The sequence below is a fragment of the Salmo trutta genome, chromosome 21, assembly GCF_901001165.1.
Source record: "Salmo trutta chromosome 21, fSalTru1.1, whole genome shotgun sequence".
Lineage (NCBI taxonomy): Eukaryota > Metazoa > Chordata > Actinopteri > Salmoniformes > Salmonidae > Salmo > Salmo trutta.
The window spans coordinates 46,373,025-46,393,763 of NC_042977.1; the positions used below are offsets into that span (position 1 = coordinate 46,373,025).

The 20,739-nt window shown below is 39.7% G+C and overlaps 1 protein-coding gene across 1 annotated transcript; it reads left to right on the top strand.

Annotated features, from left to right (window-relative positions):
* Positions 1–376: 376 nt before the first annotated feature.
* LOC115157566 (solute carrier family 22 member 13) lies at positions 377–19,195 on the top strand. The gene is made up of 10 exons (XM_029705939.1): positions 377–897; positions 1,006–1,109; positions 1,289–1,443; positions 1,587–1,755; positions 1,996–2,116; positions 9,071–9,165; positions 9,290–9,504; positions 15,163–15,271; positions 17,698–17,904; positions 18,126–19,195. Exons 1-10 carry the CDS (start codon positions 523–525, stop codon positions 18,202–18,204), a joined length of 1,629 nt encoding a protein of 542 aa, XP_029561799.1. The 5' UTR covers positions 377–522; the 3' UTR covers positions 18,205–19,195.
* The last annotated feature ends 1,544 nt before the right edge of the window (positions 19,196–20,739 follow it).

A 20,739-nucleotide genomic window follows, 5' to 3' on the forward strand; every position in this document is an offset into this window, starting at 1 on the left:
TCTCACCCTTGTAAATTTGAAGTAAGTTAAATTCACAGGAGGTTGCTGAAGGGAGAACGGCTCATAATAATGGCCATAATGGAGCAAATGGAATGGCATCAAACACTTGCAAACCACATGTTTGATGTATTCCACTGATTCCACTCCAGTCATTGCCACGAGCCTGTCCTCCCAAATTAAGGTCCCACCAACTTCCTGTGGTAAATTGTATAATGTTGATCTGCTTGCGTCATTTTGAAACTCCTAAGCGGTATTATAGTGCAACTAAAATATTTTGGGGCAAAATATTTAGATATTTAAAAAAAAAAGTTGAATAACTAGGGAACGGACGGTGCAGAAAGGTTATATTCCTTCTAACTGCTCTTCTTTAAAAAATCCTGTTTCTACACATGCTGAATCATGGTTGCTGAATGACTGTGGGAAAGTAAAGTTAAACATTAATTGATCTTGCATAAAGGCTTATCTGACAAAGCACTTTCATTCTGGAGCTCCTCAAGCAGAGAATTGCTTTAATTCTTGAACATGGCTGATTTTGGCGAGATCCTGAGGACCATTGGAGACTTTGGATTATTCCAGAAGCTCATACTATTTGGACTATGCTTCCCGAATCTTGTCCTGCCTTTCCACCTGGCCAGTTTGATTTTCATCCAGTCAGACCCTGAGCGCCACTGTAACACTGACTGGATACTTAGAGCTGGTTCCAATCTGAGCAGTGAGGAACAGCTGAATCTGACCGTGCCCCGGCAGGAGGATGGAACCTTCAGTAGGTGCCTGATGTTTACCCCTGTAGACTGGGACATTGACACCATCAGGGAGCATGGACTCAATCAGACCACTGACTGCCAGAATGGATGGGTGTATAGCAATATAGTGTATGAAGCCACCATAGTCACTGATGTAAGTAGGACTAGATGAGTGTTGGGGATGTTTTTTTACTAAACATAAGACTGTATATTGTCATGTCATTAATGAGCTTGTATGTTATCTGATTTTATTTTGTTGCAGTTTGATCTTGTCTGTGGCAAAGCTAACGTTGTCGGACTTGCACAAACTGTGTTCATGGCTGGCATACTTCTTGGTTCACTCTTGTTTGGACCTTTTGCTGAATCGTAAGCACACTTGAAGTTGTGAATAACATGTCCTATACTTCTTGGTTTCTTTCTTTCTCTTTGTAAAAAAAACACCACAAAACATAAACAAGTAAATCAAGAGGAACATTCATCAAAACTTCAAAAGGATGTTTCAAACCGTTTTAACCAACACAGTTTTCTCACTTTTTCTCTTCCAGATTTGGTCGCCAACGAGCAACTCAGATACCCATGGTTATTATGCTAATTTTTACTGTAACGACAGGCTTGTCTCCAAACTTTTATTTGTATATGGCATCCCAGTTTTTAGTAGGGGTCGCATTTGGTGGATTTCGAATCAACTGCATTGTATTAGGTAAAGTGATGTCCATTTCAAACAGACTATGCTCTATAATAAAATGTAAAAAAGAACATGAGATAACAGAACTCAGTCAATGATTTGTCAGTCAGCCGGTCATATGAAGTTGTTTAACATTATTACATGTTCCTTCCACACAGCAACTGAATGGGTCGGAGTGACAAAACGTTCTTATGCATCTTGTTTGAGTCAGACGTTTGGTGGAGTTGGCCAGTGCATCATTGCTGGCATGATCTTCTTCATCCGAGACTGGAGACTTGCTCAGTTTGTCATGGTTGCACCAATAGCAGTGGTCGCCGTATACATATGGTGTGTACACGTGTCGTCTTTAACCAATATTAAAACTGATCGTTTTAATCCATTGAGGCAATACACATCCCACAATGGAAAATATTAAAACTGATGAAGACCTTAGGGACATTACAAAGCCAAGAGGAAGCACCACAAATTGATACAATTCTTACCAGCATTACAGCACCCAAACTGAATAATAATGATTATCAATATTAATTATAATTGTAAAATTGTCTGCCTGTTCTGTGTTTCCAGGTTTATTCCTGAATCAGCCAGGTGGTTATTGGATCAGGGGAAAACAGAGGAAGCTAAGAAGTTGATACTCAGGGTAGCAGCCATCAACAAACGCACAGTTCCAGACACTATTCTAGAGAAGGTAAAGTGCATGAATTAGGAATTGGTATAAAGGTCAGGGAGCTGGCCAACCATTGCTTGCCAGTGCTGTGATAAGATAGTGTAAAATCCTGAATATGAAGAATTTATCTGCACTTGTTAGCTAGCTAGCTAGCCAGACAGTTGTAGAGGAAATAACACATACATTTTTCAAATTAACTGCCAATATGCAAACATTCCATTCGAACAATGCAGTCAATCCACAGCCATACATTGGCTGAAATCAGTTGATGATTGGACGCAGACAAGATTTCAATGCAACAAGTACTGATATTGTATCATTTTATAGCACTCACAGCTTTCCAAGAAAACAAACATTTAGACATTTATGGTCTGTTTATATGTATATTATTTGAGAGGCTATTTATACAGACAATTGGCATAAAACTTGTATAAAATGTATTTATAATTATATGGCAATATTTTAGGTTGACAATAATTAGGTTACACAATTTCTGATATCACATGCCTTATTTGGTTGTTTTCGCTGCATAACATGTAGAAGTTGTCCCTTTTCAGGTTTAGAAGAAGTGACCGCTAAATGCTAACTCCCGTTCGCATAAGGTGGTTAGATATCACATGCCTTATTTGGTTGTTTTCGCTGCATAACATGTAGAAGTTGTCCCTTTTCAGGTTTAGAAGAAGTGACCGCTAAATGCTAACTCCCGTTCGCATAAGCTGGTAAGCATAGCTAGCATTCAGAAATCAGTGGTGGTAGTCAAAGTCGTTTTTAACTGTAATACAGTTGGTTGGTATTGATGACATGAACCTGTGTTGGGGTTGACATGCGTACAAAAATTATACTCAGATTTTTATCTCAACATAGTGTGAAATGTACATATAAACAATAGCCTAAATGTAAGCATATTTAGTTGGTGTGCAATGAGGCAACTCGTGATCTTTCCCTCACGGCCCTTTTCCCCATGCGTTTCCATGGCAATTCCATTGTTTTGCTTGTGTTTGATTGACCTCTTAACCTGTTAGGGTTAGGGGGCAGTATTTATACGGCCGGATAAAAAACGTACCCGATTTAATCTGGTTACAACTCCTGCCCAGTAACTAGAATATGCATTTAATTGGCTTTGGATAGAAAACACCCTAAAGTTTCTAAAACTGTTTGAATGGTGTCTGTGAGTATAACAGAACTCATATGGCAGGCAAAAACCTGAGAAGATTCCTTACAGGAAGTGGCCTGTCTGACCATTTCTTGCCCTCCTTGATCATCTCTATCCAAAACAGGGGATCTCTGCTGTTACGTGACACTTCCTACGGCTCCCATAAGCTCTCAGAACCCGGGAAAAAGCTGAATGATGTAATTCCATCCCCAGGCTGAAACACACTAGCGCTTTTGGCAAGTGCTCTATCAGAGGACAATGGGCTTAGGCGCGTGCACGAGTCGACCCCATGCTTTTATTTTCTTTCGTCTTTTATCCTAAACACAGATTCCCGGTCAGAATATTATCGCTTTTTTATGAGAAAAATTGCATAAAAATTGATTTTGAACAGCAGTTGACATGCTTCGAAGTACGGTAATGGAATATTTAGACATTTTTTGTCACGAAATGCGTCGTGCTCGTCACCCTTCTTTACCATTCGGATAGTGTCTTGAACGCACGAACAAAACAGAGGATATTTGGAAATAACTATGGATTATTTGGGACCAAACCATCATTTGTTTTTGAAGTAGAAGTCCTGGGAGTGCATTCTGACGAAGAACACCAAAGGTAATAACATTTTTCTTATAGTAAATCTGACTTTGGTGAGTGCTAAACTTGCTGGGTGTCTAAATAGCTAGCCCTGTGATGCCGGGCTATCTACTCAGAATATTGCAAAATGTGCTTTCACCGAAAAGCTATTTTAAAATCAGACATATCGAGTGCATAGAGGAGTTCTGTATCTATAATTCTTAAAATAATTGTTATGTTTTTTCTGAACGTGAGTAATTTAGTAAATTTTTAGTAAATTCACCGGAAGTTTGCGGGGGGTATGCTAGTTCTGAACATCACATGCTAATGTAAAAAGCTGGTTGTTGATATAAATATGAACTTGATTGAACAAAACATGCATGGATTGTATAACATAATGTCCTAGGTGTGTCATCTGATGAAGATCATCAAAGGTTAGTGCTGCATTTAGCTGTGGTTTGGGTTTTTGTGACATTATATGCTAGCTTGAAAAATGGGTGTCTGATTATTTCTGGCTGGGTACTCTGCTGACATAATCTAATGTTTTGCTTTCGTTGTAAAGCCTTTTTGAAATCGGAGAGTGTGGTTAGATTAACCTGTTAGGGTATAGGGGGCAGTATTTTCACGGCTGGATAAAAAAATGTACCCGATTTAATCTGGTTACTAATCCTACCCAGTAACTACAATATGCATATACTTATTATATATGGATAGAAAACACCCTAAAGTTTCAAAAACTGTTTGAATGGTGTCTGTGAGTATAACAGAACTCATTTGGCAGGCAAAACCCTGAGACAGATTCTGACAGGAAGTGGATACCTGATGTGTTGAATTGACTTTAAGCCTATACCATTGAAAAACAAAGGGGGTGAGGAATGTTTTGGCACTTCCTATTGCTTCCACAAGATGTCCCCAGCCTTTACAAAGTGTTTTGAGTCTTCTACAGTGAGATCTGACCGAATAAGAGCCTTGGAACTGTGATGGCCCATTAGACACCTTGCGCGTGAGTTGATGGTGGGTACTCTCATTCCGAAACGTTTTAAAAGAGAACCCAATGGTCCGCCTTGAATTTTATTCATATTCTGGTTAAAAAAGGCCCTAATGATTTATGCGATAAGACGTTTGACATGTTTGAACGAACGTAAATATATTTTTTCCGTTCGTGAAGTGAAGTGAAGTCCGGCTGGCTTAGATCATGTGCTAACAACACAAAGGTTTTTGGACATAAATGATGAGCTTTTTTGAACAAAACTACATTCGTTATGGACCTGGGATTCTTTGGAAGTGACATCTGATGAAGAGAATCAAAGGTAATGGATTATTTACATAGTATTTTTGATTTTAGATCTCTCCAACATGGCGGTTAGTCTGTATCGCAATGCGTATTTTTCTGGGCGCAGTGCTCAGATTATTGCAAAGTGTGATTTCCCAGTAAGGTTAATTTTAAATCTGGCAAGTCCATTGCGTTCAAGAGATGTAAATCTATCATTCTTTGAATGACAATATAATATTTTACCAATGTTTTCTAATATTAATTAATTATTTTGTTGTCATGACTTGACTGCCGGTATTGGAGGGAAACGATTTCCTGAACATCAACGCCATAGTAAAACGCTGTTTTTAGATATAAATATGAACTTGATAGAACTAAAAATGCATGCATTGTCTAACATAATGTCCTAGGAGTGTCATCTGATGGAGATTGTAAAAGGCTAGTGCATAATTTTAGCTGATTTTATGGTTTTGGTGACGCCTGTCTTTGAATCGACAATACATTACACACAGCTATTGTCAATGTACTCTCCTAACATAACCTAACTTTATGCTTTCCCCGTAAAACCTTTTTGAAATCGGACAATGTGTTTAGATTAAGGAGATGTTTATCTTTCAAAGGCTGTAAGTTAGTTGTATGTTTGAGAATTTTGACATTTATTTGGTTTCAAATTTGCCGCTCTTGAAATGCACCTGCTGTTGATAGGGTGCGCCACGGGGGGCACGCTAACGTCCCACATAGCCCCAAGAAGTTAACCTGTTGGGGCTAGGGGGCAGTATTTACACGGCCGGATAAAAAACGTACCTGATTTAATCTGGTTACTAATCCTACCCAGTAACTAGAATATGCATATACTTATTATATATGGATAGAAAACACCCCAAATTTTATAAAACTGTTTGAATGGTGTCTGTGAGTATAACAGAACTCATTTGGCAGGCAAAAACCTGAGAGATTCCTTTAGAGGAAGTGGCCTGTCTGACCATTTATTTGCTTTCTTTGACATCTCTTCCAAAAACTAAGGATCTCTGCTGTTACGTGACACTTCCCACGGCTCCAATGGACTCTCAGAGCCCGGGAAAAACCTGAATGACGTAATTCAAAGCCCTGGCTGAAACACACGAGCGCTTTTGCTAAGTGGTCTATCAGAGGACAAAGGGCTTAGGCGCGGGCACTGCCCGCCCCCGCCTTTCTGTTTTTCCCTCTATTTACAGACAAGCAGATTCCCGGTCGGAATATTATCGCTTTTCTACGAGATAAATTGCATAAAAATTGATTTTAAAAGGCGGTTGACATGCTTCGAAGTACGGTAATGGAATATTTAGACATTTTTTGTCACGTTATGCGCCATGCGCACGACCGTGATTTACCATTCTGATAGTGTCTAGAACTCACGAACAAAACGTCGCTGATGGAACATAACGATGGATTATTTGGGACCAAACCTACATTTGTTATTGAAGTAGAAGTCCTGGGAGTGCATTCTGACGAAGAACAGGAAAGGTAAGACCATTTTTCTTATAGTAAATGTGATTTTGGTGAAGGCTAAACTTGCCGGGTGTCTAAATAGCTAGCCCGTGATGGCTGGGCTATGTACTTAGAATATTGCAAAATGTGCTTCATCCGAAAAGCTATTTTAAAATCGGACATATCGAGTGCATAGAGGAGTTCTGTATCTATAATTCTTAAAATAATTGTTATGCTTTTTGTGAACGTTTATCGTGAGTAATTTAGTAAATTGTTAGTAAATTCCCCGGAAGTTTGCGGGGAGTATGCTTTTTCTGAACGTCACATGCTAATGTAAAAAGCTGTTTTTTGATATAAATATGAACTTGATTGAACAGAAATGCATGTATTGTATAACATAATGTCCTAGGGTTGTCATCTGATGAAGGTCATCAAAGGTTAGTGCTGCATTTAGCTGTCTTCTGGGGTTTTGTGACATTATATGCTAGCTTGAAAAATGGGTGTCTGATTATTTCTGGCTGGGTACTCTGCTGACATAATCTAATGTTTTGCTTTCGTTGTAAAGCCTTTTTGAAATCGGACAGTGTGGTTAGATTAACGAGAGTCTTGTCTTTAAATAGCTGTAAAATAGTCATATGTTTGAGAAATTGAAGTAATAGCATTTCAAAGGTTTTGAAAATCGCGCCACAGGATTCAACTGGCTGTTACGTAGGTGGGACGATTTGGTGCCACCTAGCCCAGAGAGGTTAACGAAAGTCTTGTCTTTAAAATGCTGTAAAATAGTCATATGTTTGAGAAATTGAAGTAATAGCATTTCTAAGGTATTTGAATAACGCACCACAGGATTCCACTGGCTGTTACGTAGGTGGGAAGATTTCGTCCCGCCAACCCCAGAGAGGTTAACTTCTTGGGGCTATGTGGGACGTTAGCGTGCCACCCGTGGCGCACCCTATCAACAGCAGGTGCATTTCAAGAGCGGCAAATTTGAAACCAAATAAATGTCAAAATTCAAATTTCTCAAACATTCAACTAACTTACAGCCTTTGAAAGATAAACATCTCCTTAATCTAACCACGTTTTCCGATTTCAAAAAGGTTTTACGGGGAAAGCATAAAGTTAGGTTATGTTAGGAGAGTACATTGACAATAGCTGTGTGTAGTGTATTGTCGATTCAAAGACAGGCGTCACCAAAACCATAAAATCAGCTAAAATTATGCACTAACCTTTTACAATCTCCATCAGATGACACTCCTAGGACATTATGTTAGACAATGCATGCATTTTTAGTTCTATCAAGTTCATATTTATATCTAAAAACAGCGTTTTACTATGGCGTTGATGTTCAGGAAATCGTTTCCCTCCAATACCGGCAGTCAAGTCATGACAACAAAATAATTAATTAATATTAGAAAACATTGGTAAAATATTATATTGTCATTCAAAGAATTATAGATTTACATCTCTTGAACGCAATGGACTTGCCAGATTTAAAATTAACCTTACTGGGAAATCACACTTTGCAATAATCTGAGCACTGCGCCAGAAAAATACGCATTGCAACACAGACTAACCGCCATGTTGGAGAGATCTAAAATCGAAAATACTATGTAAATAATCCATTACCTTTGATTCTCTTCATCAGATGTCACTTCCAAAGAATCCCAGGTCCATAACGAATGTAGTTTTGTTCAAAAAAGCTCATCATTTATGTCCAAAAACCTCCGTGTTGTAGCACATGATCTAAGCCAGCCGGACTTCACTTCACTTCAAGAACGGAAAAAATATATTTACGTTCGTTCAAACATGTCAAACGTTGTATCGCATAAATCATTAGGGCCTTTTTTAACCAGAACATGAATAAAATTCAAGGCGGACCATTGGGTTCTCTTTTAAAACGTTTCGGAATGAGAGTACCCACCATCAACTCGCGCGCCAGGTGTCTAATGGGCCATCACGTTCCAAGTCTCTTATTCGGTCAGATCTCAGAGTAGAAGACTCAAAACACTTTGTAAAGGCTGGGGACATCTTGTGGAAGCAATAGGAAGTGCCAAAATATTCCTCAGCCCCTTTGTTTTTCAATGGTATAGGCTTAAAGTCAATTCAACACATCAGGTATCCACTTCCTGTCAGAATCTGTCTCAGGGTTTTGCCTGCCAAATGAGTTCTGTTATACTCACAGACACCATTCAAACAGTTTTTGAAACTTTAGGGTGTTTTCTATCCATATATAATAAGTATATGCATATTGTAGTTACTGGGTAGGATTAGTAACCAGATTAAATCGGGTACATTTTTTTATCCAGCCGTGAAAATACTGCCCCCTATACCCTAACAGGTTAACCGCATCTATGACTGCTGTTTTCAACCCATTCTGGAACTTTGAAGGTTTATGACACAGGCCCTCTAGTAATTTAATAGGATCTCTATGGTAAAGTGTGACACATGAGTCTTTGGAAGCAGAGATTCAATTGTCTTTAATTATTCATTTCTGTAAAAGATAACTCTATTCCAGATAGCTGAGAAGAAAGTTGTTCAGAAGGGAGGCATACTCATTCTCATCAGATCTGCTGTACTTAGGAAATACTTCTTAACTATTACTCTTGCATGGTAAGTACTTTAATAATACTTCTTAATAACTTAATATCTCATATTGGCCAACTTTCAGCCCATACTAAATCTCATCATGATCAACAAATGTGATCTCTGTTTTTGTGTCTCTCTGAACTCCCAGGATCTCGTTAAACCTCTCCTACTACTGTCTGTCCTTCAACGTCGGGAACTTTGGCCTGAACATCTTCTTGACTCAGCTCATGTTCGGACTCACAGAGATACCAGGTCTTATACTCTGCATCTTTATACTGGAATATTTGGGGAGGAAGATATCCTTAATGTCCACCCTTCTGACTGGCGGATTCACATGCTTCCTAATCCTGGCTGTTCCACAAGGTAAAGTTCCAACTGGAATAGATTTTAAATGTTTTGTCATTTAGTAGATGCTCTTATCCATAGCGAGTTGCAATTTCCTCAACATAGTATTTATCAGGAAAGTCAGTGCTTGTGGGAAAAGAGAAGTGCTGTGAGAGTTATCGAATATACTCTTCAACAAGGTAATTTTCCAGACGTTTTTGAAGATGAGCAGAGACTATGCTGTCCTGACTTTAGGGGTAAGCTTGTTCCATCATCGGTGTGCCAGGACAGAAAAGAGATTTCACTGGGCTGAGCGAGAGCTGTCCTCATGTAGGGGTGGGAGAGCAAAAAGACCAGAGTGCTCAGGTTGGGATGTAGGATTTGAACATAGCCTGAAGGTAAGGAGGTGCAGTTCCTCTTGCTGCTCCGTGGGTAAACACCAGGGTTTTGAAAATGATGCGAGCATCGTCTGGAAGCCAGTGAAGTGTGCCGAGGAGCAGGGTGACATGAGAGAACTTAGGAAGGTTGAACACCAGGCGGGCTGCGGCATTCCATTCTGGATAAGTTGAAGTGGTTTGATGGCACAAGCAGGGAGCCCAGCCAATAGAGAGTTGCAGTAGTCTAGACGGGAGATGGAACGTGCCTGGATTGGAAACTGTGCTGCTTCCTGTGTGAGGAAAGGTCATTCTCTACAGATGTTAATGGGCATGAACCTGCAGGAGCGAGTCACTGCTTTGATGTTTGCAGAGGACAACAGGGTGTCTGGGAGGGGGACACCGTGGAGTTGTCAACCATGATGGAGAGGTCTTGGAGCGGGCATGCCTTTGCCTGGATGAAGAGCAGCTCCTTTTTGTCGAGGTTGAGCTTGAAGTGGTGGGCCGACTTCGAAACTGAGATACTGTATCTGCCAGGCACGCAGAGATGCGTGTCGCTTTCTGGTTGTCACGAAGGGGGGAAGGAGAACAGTAGTTGAGTGTCATTGGCATAGCAATGATAGGAGAGAACATGTGAGGATATGACCGAGCAGAGTATACAAAACATTAGGAACACCTTCCTAATATTGAGTTGGATCCCCTTTTGCCCTCAGAACAGACTCAATTTGTTGGGGCATGGACTCTACCAGGTTTCAAGTGCGTTCCATGGGGATGCTGGCTCATGTTGACTACAATGCTTCCCACAGTTGTGTCAAATTTGCTGGATGTCCTTTGGGTGGTGGACCTTTCTTGATACATACAGGAAACTAATTAGCGTAAAAAAAACAGCAGCGTTGCACTCAAACTGGTTCACCTGGCACCTACTACCATAGACTGTTCAAAGGCACTTCAATATTTTGTCTTGTCCATTCACCCTCTGAATGGCACACATACACAATGCATGTCTCAATTGTCTCAATACTTAAAAATCCTTCTTTAAGAATGGTCCGTGGGGATCTAAAGAATAATCCTGTCATATGGTTTATTATTTTGTGATGTCATTAAGGATGGTATGACAAAGTAACTTTAACTCGGAAAGTGTATGCGTCTTTCGTATCAAGTTTACATCTAAAGGTGGAATAAAATATATGATTAAATATGAGAATACTTTTGTGAAGATAGCAATGTGATTTTATCCTTCTAAATGAGATAATTGTTTTTTATAACTTGTGCCCAGTCCGTAGCCACGCCCAAGTGAGCTCAGAGTTTGTGTCAGCATGACGGAATGCCCCCTTTGGTCAGAGTGCTTAAACGGACTCGCTAAGAATTAACATATAGACCAAAAAAGCATGAGGCCGTGGTCCACACCTTGAAATGGTTAGAAACGTTGTACTGAGACCATACAGCATGGAGCGGTGGCTACATGGCTGAAAATGGTTTTTAACCTCTTACATCTAGATGTTCATCTAGCGGAACGTCTCGCCAATATCCAATGATAGAGCGTGGCGCCATTTACAATCTCCTCTAAAATCCCAAAACTTAAATTTTTCAAACATATGACTATTTTACACCATTTTAAAGACAAGACTCTCCTTTATCTCACCACATTGTTCGATTTCAAAAAGGCTTTACAGCGAAAGCAAAACATTAGTTTATGTCAGGAGAGTACCCAGCCAGAAATAATCAGACACCCATTTTTCAAGCTAGCATATAATGTCACAAAAACCCAAACCACAGCTAAATGCAGCACTACCCTTTGATGATCTTCATCAGATGACACTCCTAGGACATTATGTTATACAATACATGCATGTTTTGTTCAATCAAGTTCATATTTGTATCAAAAAACAGCTTTTTACATTAGCATGTGACGTTCAGAAATAGCATACCCACCGAAGACTTCCGGTGAATTTACTAAATTACTCACGGTAAACGTTCACAAAAAACATAACAATTATTTTAAGAATTATAGATACAGAACTCCTTTATGCAATCGCTATGTCCAATTTTAAAATAGCTTTTCGGTGAAAGCACATTTTGCAATATTCTGAGTAGATAGCCCGGCCATCATGGCTAGCTATTTTGACACCCACCAAGTTTGGCACTCACCAAACTCAGATTTACTATGAGAAAAATTGGATTAACTTTGCTGTTCTTCGTCAGAATGCACTCCCAGGACTTCTACGTCAACACCCAATGCTGTTTTGGGTCCAAATAATACATAGTTATATCCAAATAGCTCCGTTTTGATCATGTGTTCAAGTCACTATCCAAACGGTGACGCACGAGCGCATTTCGTGACAAAAAAATTCAAAATATTCCATTACCGTACTTCGAAGCATGTCAAACGCTGTTTAAAATCAATTTTTATGCTATTTTTCTTGTAAAATAGCGATAATATTCCAACCGGGCAACGTTGTATTCATTCAAAGGCTGAAAGAAAAAAATAGAGAATTCTCATGAACGCCCATCTCCAGTGTCACTGTTCCCAGCCTGACCACTCACAAATTATCCTGCTGTTCTTCGCCCAGAGACAGGAGACACGTCATTCCACTTTCTGGCGCCTTCTGAGAGCCAATGGAAGCCTTAGAAAATGTCACGTTACAGCAGAGATGCTGTATTTTCGATAGAGATGCAACAGAAGGATAACAAATTTTCAGACAGGCCACTTCCTGTATTGAATCTTCTCAGGTTTTGGCCTGCCATATGAGTTCTGTTATACTCACAGACACCATTCAAACAGTTTTAGAAACTTTGGAGTGTTTTCTATCCAAATCTACTAATTATATGCATATTCTAGTTTCTGGGCAGGAGAAGTAACCAGATTAAATCTGGTACGTTTTTTATCCGGCCGTGAAAATACTGCCCCCTATCCCAAACAGGTTAATATTCTTACCTCATGAATATTGTTCCAAAGTTCATTCTTTGGCCGTTAGAGTTTTTGGCAGCAAAGATCTTCTGTAGACAAAGGGATTTATTTCCCAATACTGCAGGGCAAGAAAGAGAAAGTTTCTGCTAACTATTTATGACCGGCTGTTAAGTTATAAAACTGGAGTCTGGCTATCTGTCAGCCATGTGCCAAGCTGATCTGGCACTTTCAACTTCTCTAGGGAAGGGGGCAGTATTTTGACGTCCGGATGAAAGGCGTGCCAAATTAAACTGGCTGCTACTCAGACTCAGAAGGTAGGATATGCATATTATTAGTAGATTTGGATAGAAAACACTCTGCAGTTTCTAAAACTGTTTGAATGATGTCTGTGAGTATAACAGAACTCATATGGCAGGCAAAACCCTGAGAAAAATCCAACCAGGAAGTTGAAAATCTGAGGCTTGTAGTTTATTTAATTGATTCCCTATTCCAACTACAGTGACTTAGGGGTCATTTTGCAGTTCCTAGGGCTTCCACTAGATGTCAACAGTCTTTAGAACGTTGTTACAGGATTCTACTGTGACCTGGAAGGGAATGACAGTCATTTCAACCAGAGTGCCATTAGATCATTAATGCGCGTGGCCGTCAGCACGAGGTGCTTTCTTTTTCCTTTCTGAAGACAAAGGCTTTGTCCGGATGGAATATTATCGAAGATGTATGATAAAAACATCCTAAAGATTGATGCTATACACCGTTTGACATGTTTCTACAAACTGTAGTATAACTTTTTGGACTTTTCATCTCAACAAAATGCGCGAGCATGGCACATTTGGATAACTTGACTGAACGCGCGAACAAAACGGAGGTGTTTGGACATAAATATGGAGTTTAGCGAACAAAACGAACATTTCTTGTGGAAGTGGGAGTCCTGGGAGTGCATTCCGACGAAGATCAGCAAAGGTAAGTGAAGATTTATAATACTATTTCTGACTTTTTTTGACTCCAGAACCTGGCGGCTAACTGTATAGCTTGCTTTGATGGCTGAGTTCTGTACTCAGAATATTGAAAAATGTGCTTTCGCCGTAAAGCTATTTTGAAATCTGACACAGCGGTTGCATTAACCTCTTGCATCTAGACGTTCCGCTAGCGGAACCCCGTTCCACCAGCGGAACCCCTAGCCAACAGCCAATGGCATCGCATGGCGCGAAATACAAAACCAACTAAAATACCACAATTCAATTTTCTCAAACAATCAACTATTTTACACCATTTTAAAGACAAGACTGTCATTAATCTAACCACATTGTCCGATTTCAAAAAGGCTTTACAGCGAAAGCAAAACATTAGACTATGTCAGGAGAGTACCCAGCCAAAGAGACTCACACAGCCATTTTCAAAGCAAGAATATATGTCACAAAAACCAAAACCACAGCTAAATGCAGCACTAACCTTTGATGATCTTCATCAGATGACACTCCTAGGACATTATGTTATACAATACATGCATGTTTTGTTCAATCAAGTTCATATTTATATCAAAAAACAGCTTTTTACATTAGCATGTGATGTTCAGAACTATCATACCCAACAAAAACTTCCGGTGAATTTACTAAATTACTCATGATAAACGTTGACAAAATACATAACAATTATTTTAAGAATTATAGATACAGAACTCCTTTATGCAATCGCGGTGTCCGTTTTTAAAATAGCTTTTTGGCGAAAGCACAATTTTCAATATTCTGAGTACATAGCTCGGCCATCAAGGCTAGCTATTCAGACCCGCCAACGTCGGGACAGCCTAAACTCAGAATTACTATTAGAAAAATTGGATTACCTTTGCTGTTCTTCGTCAGAATGCACTCCCAGGACTTCTACTTCAACAACAAATGTTGTTTTGGTTCCAAATAATCCATAGTTATATCCAAATACCTCCGTTTTGTTTGTGCGTTCAGGTCACTATCCAAAGTGTGACCAAAAAAATTCAAAATATTCCATTACCGTACTTCGAAGCATGTCAAACGCTGTTTAAAATAAATTTTTATGCTATTTCTCTTGTAAAATAGCGATAATATTCAAACCGGGCAACGTTGTATTCATTCAAAGAGTGAAAGAAAAAAAATGAGAATTCAAAGGCAAAGGGTGGCTACTTTAAAGAATCTCAAATATAAAATATATTTTGATTTGTTTTACACTTTTTACTACATGATTCCATGTGTTATTTCATAGTTTTTGTCTTCACTATAACATTATGCTACTATGTAGAAAATGGTAAAAATAAAGAACAATCCTGGTATGAGTAGGTGTATCCAAACTTTTGACTGGTACTGTACATAACAAATCTACCGAGGCAGTGGACTGATCATACAGAGATGAGAAAACATGTTGATGTGCAGTATGTTAACTCTATTTTAGACAACGCCGTTGCTATTACTGCTCTTGCTACTGCTGGGCGGTTTTTCATGAACAATGCTGGATCCATATGCAACGTCTATGTTCAGGAGCTGTTTCCCACCTCTGTTAGGTAAGAACTATATATTTCTATATACATGTATACAGCCCCCTTCACTTTTTTTGTGAAGGGGTCAGTCTTACTCTAAACTTGATTTAAAATAAGATCAATCATCAATCTACACACAATACTCAAAAATGACAAACCAAAAAATGTAATATATATATATATATATATATACATATATATATATCATATTTACATAAGTATTCAGATCCTTTGCTATGAGACTCGAAATTGAGCTCAGGTGCATCCTGTTTCCATTGATCATCCTTGAGATGTTTCTACATCTGGACTGGAGTCCACCTGTGGTAAATTCAATTGATTGGTAGAAAATAAAGGAAAGCCGCACACTCTAAGAGCTCAGATGCAAAAATTTTAATAACCAACGTTTCGACAGCTAAGCTGTCTTCATCAGGGTATCATCACAAACACTGGGAGATGAGTCATTTATATAGTGTCAAGAGACACACAGGTGTTTGTAATCATGGCCAAGTATGGCCTAATATCATTGGTTAACTGAAATATTAAAAAAATGGTATACAAGAAACATACAAAAAGACAAACAAATGGATAACATATGATCATAGCATTTGTAGTCTAAAAAGTATCTAACAAACAATTACAATGGCAAAATCACAATAATCACAAGAATGGCTTCAGATCAAAGTCTATGTTGAGACCGAAGGGAGCAAGTGTCTTTAAATTAAAGATCCAGGCAGCCTCTCGTTTTAACAATAAATTATCAAGGTCACCCCCTCTCCTCGGGAGGGTGACATGTTCGATGCCAATATAACGCAGAGACGAAATCGAATGGCCTGCCTCCAAAAAGTGGGCCGCAACTGGGTAAGTCAGGTTTTTGCACCTAATGGTGCTACGGTGCTCTGAGATACGTACTTTTAATTCACGCTTTGTTTTACCCACATAATTTTTACCACAGGGACAAGTTATAAGGTAAATAACTGCCTTAGTGGAACACGTAATAACACCTTTAATTGGGATAGATTTCCCTGTTTGGGGGTGTTCAATTGATTGGACATGATTTGAAAAGGCACACACCAGTCTATATAAGGCCGACAGTGCAAAAACCAAGCCCTGAGGTCGAAAGAATTGTCTGTAGAACTTCGAGACAGGATTGTGTTGAGGCACAGATATGGGGAAGGGTACCAAAAATGTATGCAGCTTTGAAGGTCCCCATGATCACAGTGGTTTCCATCATTCTTAAATGGAAGTAGTTTGGAACCACCAACACTCTTCCTAAAGCTGGCAGCCCGGCCAAACTGAGCAATAGGGGGAGAAGGGCCTTGGTCAGGGAGGTGACCAATAACCCGTTGGTCACTCGGACAGAGCTCCAGAGTTCCTGTGTGGAAATGGGAGAACCTTCCAGAAGGATAACCATCTCTGCAGCAGACTACCAATCAGGCGTTTATGGTAGAGTGGCCAGATGGAAGCCACTCCTCAGTAAAAGGCACATGACAGCCCACTTGGAGTTTGCCAAAAGGCACATAAAGGACTCTCAGACCATGAGAAACAAGATTCATTGTTTTATTGAAACCAAGATTGACCTCTTTGGCCTGAATGCCAAGCATCATGTCTGGAGGAAACCAGGCAACGCTCATCACCTGGCCAATACCATCCCTGAGGTGAAGCATGTTGGTGGCAGCATCATGCTGTGGGGATGTTTTTCAGCGGCAGGGAGTGGGAGACCAGTAAGGATTGAGGTAAAGATGAACGGAGGAAAGTACAGAGAGATCCTTGATGAAAACCTGTTCTATAGCGCTCAGGACCTCAGACTGGGGCAACGGTTCACCTTCCAACAGGACAATGACCCTAAGCACACAGCCAAGACAATGCAGGAGTGGCTTCTTTACAAGTCTCTGAATGTCCTTGAGTGGCCCAGCCAGAGCCCAGACTTGAACCCTATCGAACATCTCTGGAGAAACCTGAAAATAGCTGTGCAGCGACTTTCCCCATCCTACCTGACAGAGCTTGAGAGGATTTGCAGAAAAGAATGGGAGAATCTCCCCAAATACAGGTGTGCCTAGCTTTTAGCGTCATACCCAAGAAGACTCAAGGCTGTAATCTCTGCCAAAGTACTGAGTAAAGGGTCTGAATACTTATGTAAATGTGATATTTTCTATTTATTCTTTGTAAAAACCTTGTTTTTCCTTTTTCATTATGGGGTATTGTGTGCAAATTGATGAGGGGAAAAAACTGTTTAATCAATTTTAGAAGAAGGCTGTAACGTAACAACATGTGGAAAACGTTAAGGGGTCTGAATACGTTCCTAATGCATACACATATATATGTGTGTGTGTGTGTTTTTGTGTGTATAAATAAATGTATCTTATGTACATATATGGCCCATGAACATAACTTATTTTACATTGTTTAATAACCCTTAACGTATCACATTCTTTGCTCCTTCATTCATTCAGACAAACGGCCACAGGCTTGGGCTCAATAGCGGTCAGAGTTGCTGGAATTCTGTCTCCAATGCTCAACATATTGGCCACATACCATTGGTCTATCCCCACTATTGTGTTCAGCAGCCTGTCATTGGTTGGTGGGGCTCTGGTTTTTCTACTTCCTGAGACCAGGAGGACAGAACTACCTGACTCTACAGATGAGGCCGAGGGGAAGAGGTAGGTGGTACCAGAGGATATGTGAGGAAAGATGCACATACATAAGACTTGGCAGATCGTTTTTGCATTTGTAGGAATGCTGTGGAACTATAAGAGGGTATTCGTTCATATATGAGGCAGATGGAATAATCAAAATAAGTTACAAAGAAGTTGTTTAAGGATGTATAACTCTTTGTTGTCTTTTGAAGCTTGGTGTCATTGATATCTCCTTTTTCCTGTAGAAATGTGACTATCGCCATGAAGATAGAAAAAGGCTGCAAAGTGGATGATTATGACTATGAAAAATCTACCAAACTATAAAGTCATGTTTATGTTAGTATTTTTTCTGGGTAAATTTATTTTGAAGGATTAGTTAGTAAGACAGTTGGCTGGTGCATGGTTGTTGTAACACCAAGGTTGTGAATTTGATTCCTGGATGGGCCACATAACTTGCTGTTTTTATCTTTGGCTAATATAATTTTTTTGAATTACTTTACTCTTTTTGTAACTCTTATTACTGGCTAAATGGATTAAAAACATACGATAAAAGTGTCTACTAAATGAACATATTATTATTATTATATTTGAATTTAAATACATTTGCAGTGTATCAACAAATCCAATGATATATACACCATTACTCACATTTGTATAAAAAAACGGACTATCACCCATGTTACCCAATGAATCTGTAAATATTGTTAGGAAACCACCGAGCCAGCCTACTGCTAACTTTATAGTCGCAGTGTCCAGGGGTCCTATAGGTCTGGCCAAATAATCTGTATCCTGATTGAATGTGTGTATTTATGTGAGAAGTAAAAGTATGCAGATCAAGTGTTGAATGCATGTGCCCCAGGAGATAGCAAACTCTGGATCCAGGGCCAGTTTCTGATTAGTAGTTTAGTTATGTTTAGTAATGTTCACAATGGTTGGTGACAAAAATAAACATATTCAAAATAACTTTTTTTTTTGGGGGGGGACGAAGGATATAACCACCCAAACACAGGAAGTCCCGTCAGACCCAAGGGGCTACATTCAAGCTTCAATGAAGGGTCTGCCAGTCACTGATTGCCCAGAGCTGATCAACATCATCAAGCGTTGATATTTCAATCAGCTGTGTAATGCCAATGCAAAAAAAAAAAAATGTGTACCACTTTTGGTCCCCAGGACCAGGATTGAGAAACACTATTCACAATTGCTTCAGATAACTTATTTTTTAGTTGCTACGTCACGTGAAATTGCCGTACTGTCTACCTGTCGGGTTGCCAAGATTGTTTACAATAAATAGCTTATTTTTTCTTTTTTAAACAAACAGGTAACTTTGTCATCTCAATTCTTACATTCAGCATCTACCCAGATCATTAACTTAAAATTAAAACTAAAAAGTATTATATTCAGAGGTCCAACCCTCTGTAAGTCATCCTTGCTGTTCCACAATAATGTTTTTTTTCTGACTGAATAAAACCCAAAGATCATTCCTACTGTACAATAAGCTAATTAAATGGAAGTGACTTTATGTCCCAGCTTATTCAACTACAGTTCTAAGAAGGCACCTGCCAAGTGATGAGTGAGGTGTATAGTATCTGTAAGGAATCATCAGTCGACTGGTAACAACATGTCATTACTCAGCCGTACTGTAGAGAACCCCATCACAGTCACCCTCTCTGGCCCTGGGACACACTCACAAAACACTTCTAACTCCTGCAGAAGGCGCTCCTCCCCCGCTGGAGCCTAGCACACAGAGGGGTTGGAAACTATCTTTCCTTACATCAGGCACTAGCCAAACCCAGTGGTTTCTTGTTGCCATTGGCCCTTACCACACGTGGAGTCAGCCAATCACAGGCAGGTCATCTAGGGTCTCTGATCCTCCTCCCAGTCTTCAGCAAGCAATGGCAGAGTGAGGAGCTACCTCAGAAACCTCTGCCCTGTATACCAACAACTGGGCCACAACCAATAGACCTTTCTCTTACAGCCCTGGACACTCACAACAGATGCAAGTTTTAGTGTGTTACTGACCTATGAAAGTGGACTCTGGACAGGCAAATTATGTCTAGTTGTACCGTACGCTTGTTCAGGAATTCACATTTCAATTCTCAAAGCCACTTGTCAATCTGGCAGATCAGGAACAGTTTTTTACTTACCCGAAGATTATGGTCACTTGCCCAGAAAATTCAGTTGGCTTTTTACATTCTCACATGACAAAAGTGTAAAAGTTTATTCACTCCAACATAACTCCCTTATCCTGGTGGAACCAGATTGATCGGTGTTCACGCAGCTATCAGGTTGGTTTAACCAGGCTAGAAATCCTTAGGGGAAGAATCAAAAATATGTTTTACTGGAATTGGTTGGAGTTGAACTTTTTTGATAAAAGTTAGGTCTAAAAAGTAAAATGCTGATAGCTAATAAGATAATACACATTAAGCCAACAGTATCTAAGTCACAGATTTGGACTATAAAAAGGATTTTCCTTAGCATATGAAGGATTATTACATTTACATTTACGTCATTTAGCAGACACTCTTATCCAGAGCGACTTACAAATTGGTGCATTCACCTTATGATATCCAGTGGAACAACCACTTTACAATAGTACATATATATATATTTTTTTGGGGGGGTTAGAAGGATTACTATATCCTATCCCAGGTATTCCTTAAAGAGGTGGGGTTTCAGGTGTCTACGGAAGGTGGTGATTGACTCCGCTGTCCTGGTGTCGTGAGGGAGCTTGTTCCACCATTGGGGTGTCAGAGCAGCGAACAGTTTTGACTGGGCTGAGCGGGAACTGTGCTTCCGCAGCGGTAGGGGGGCCAGCAGGCCAGAGGTGGATGAACGCAGTGCCCTTGTTTGGGTGTAGGG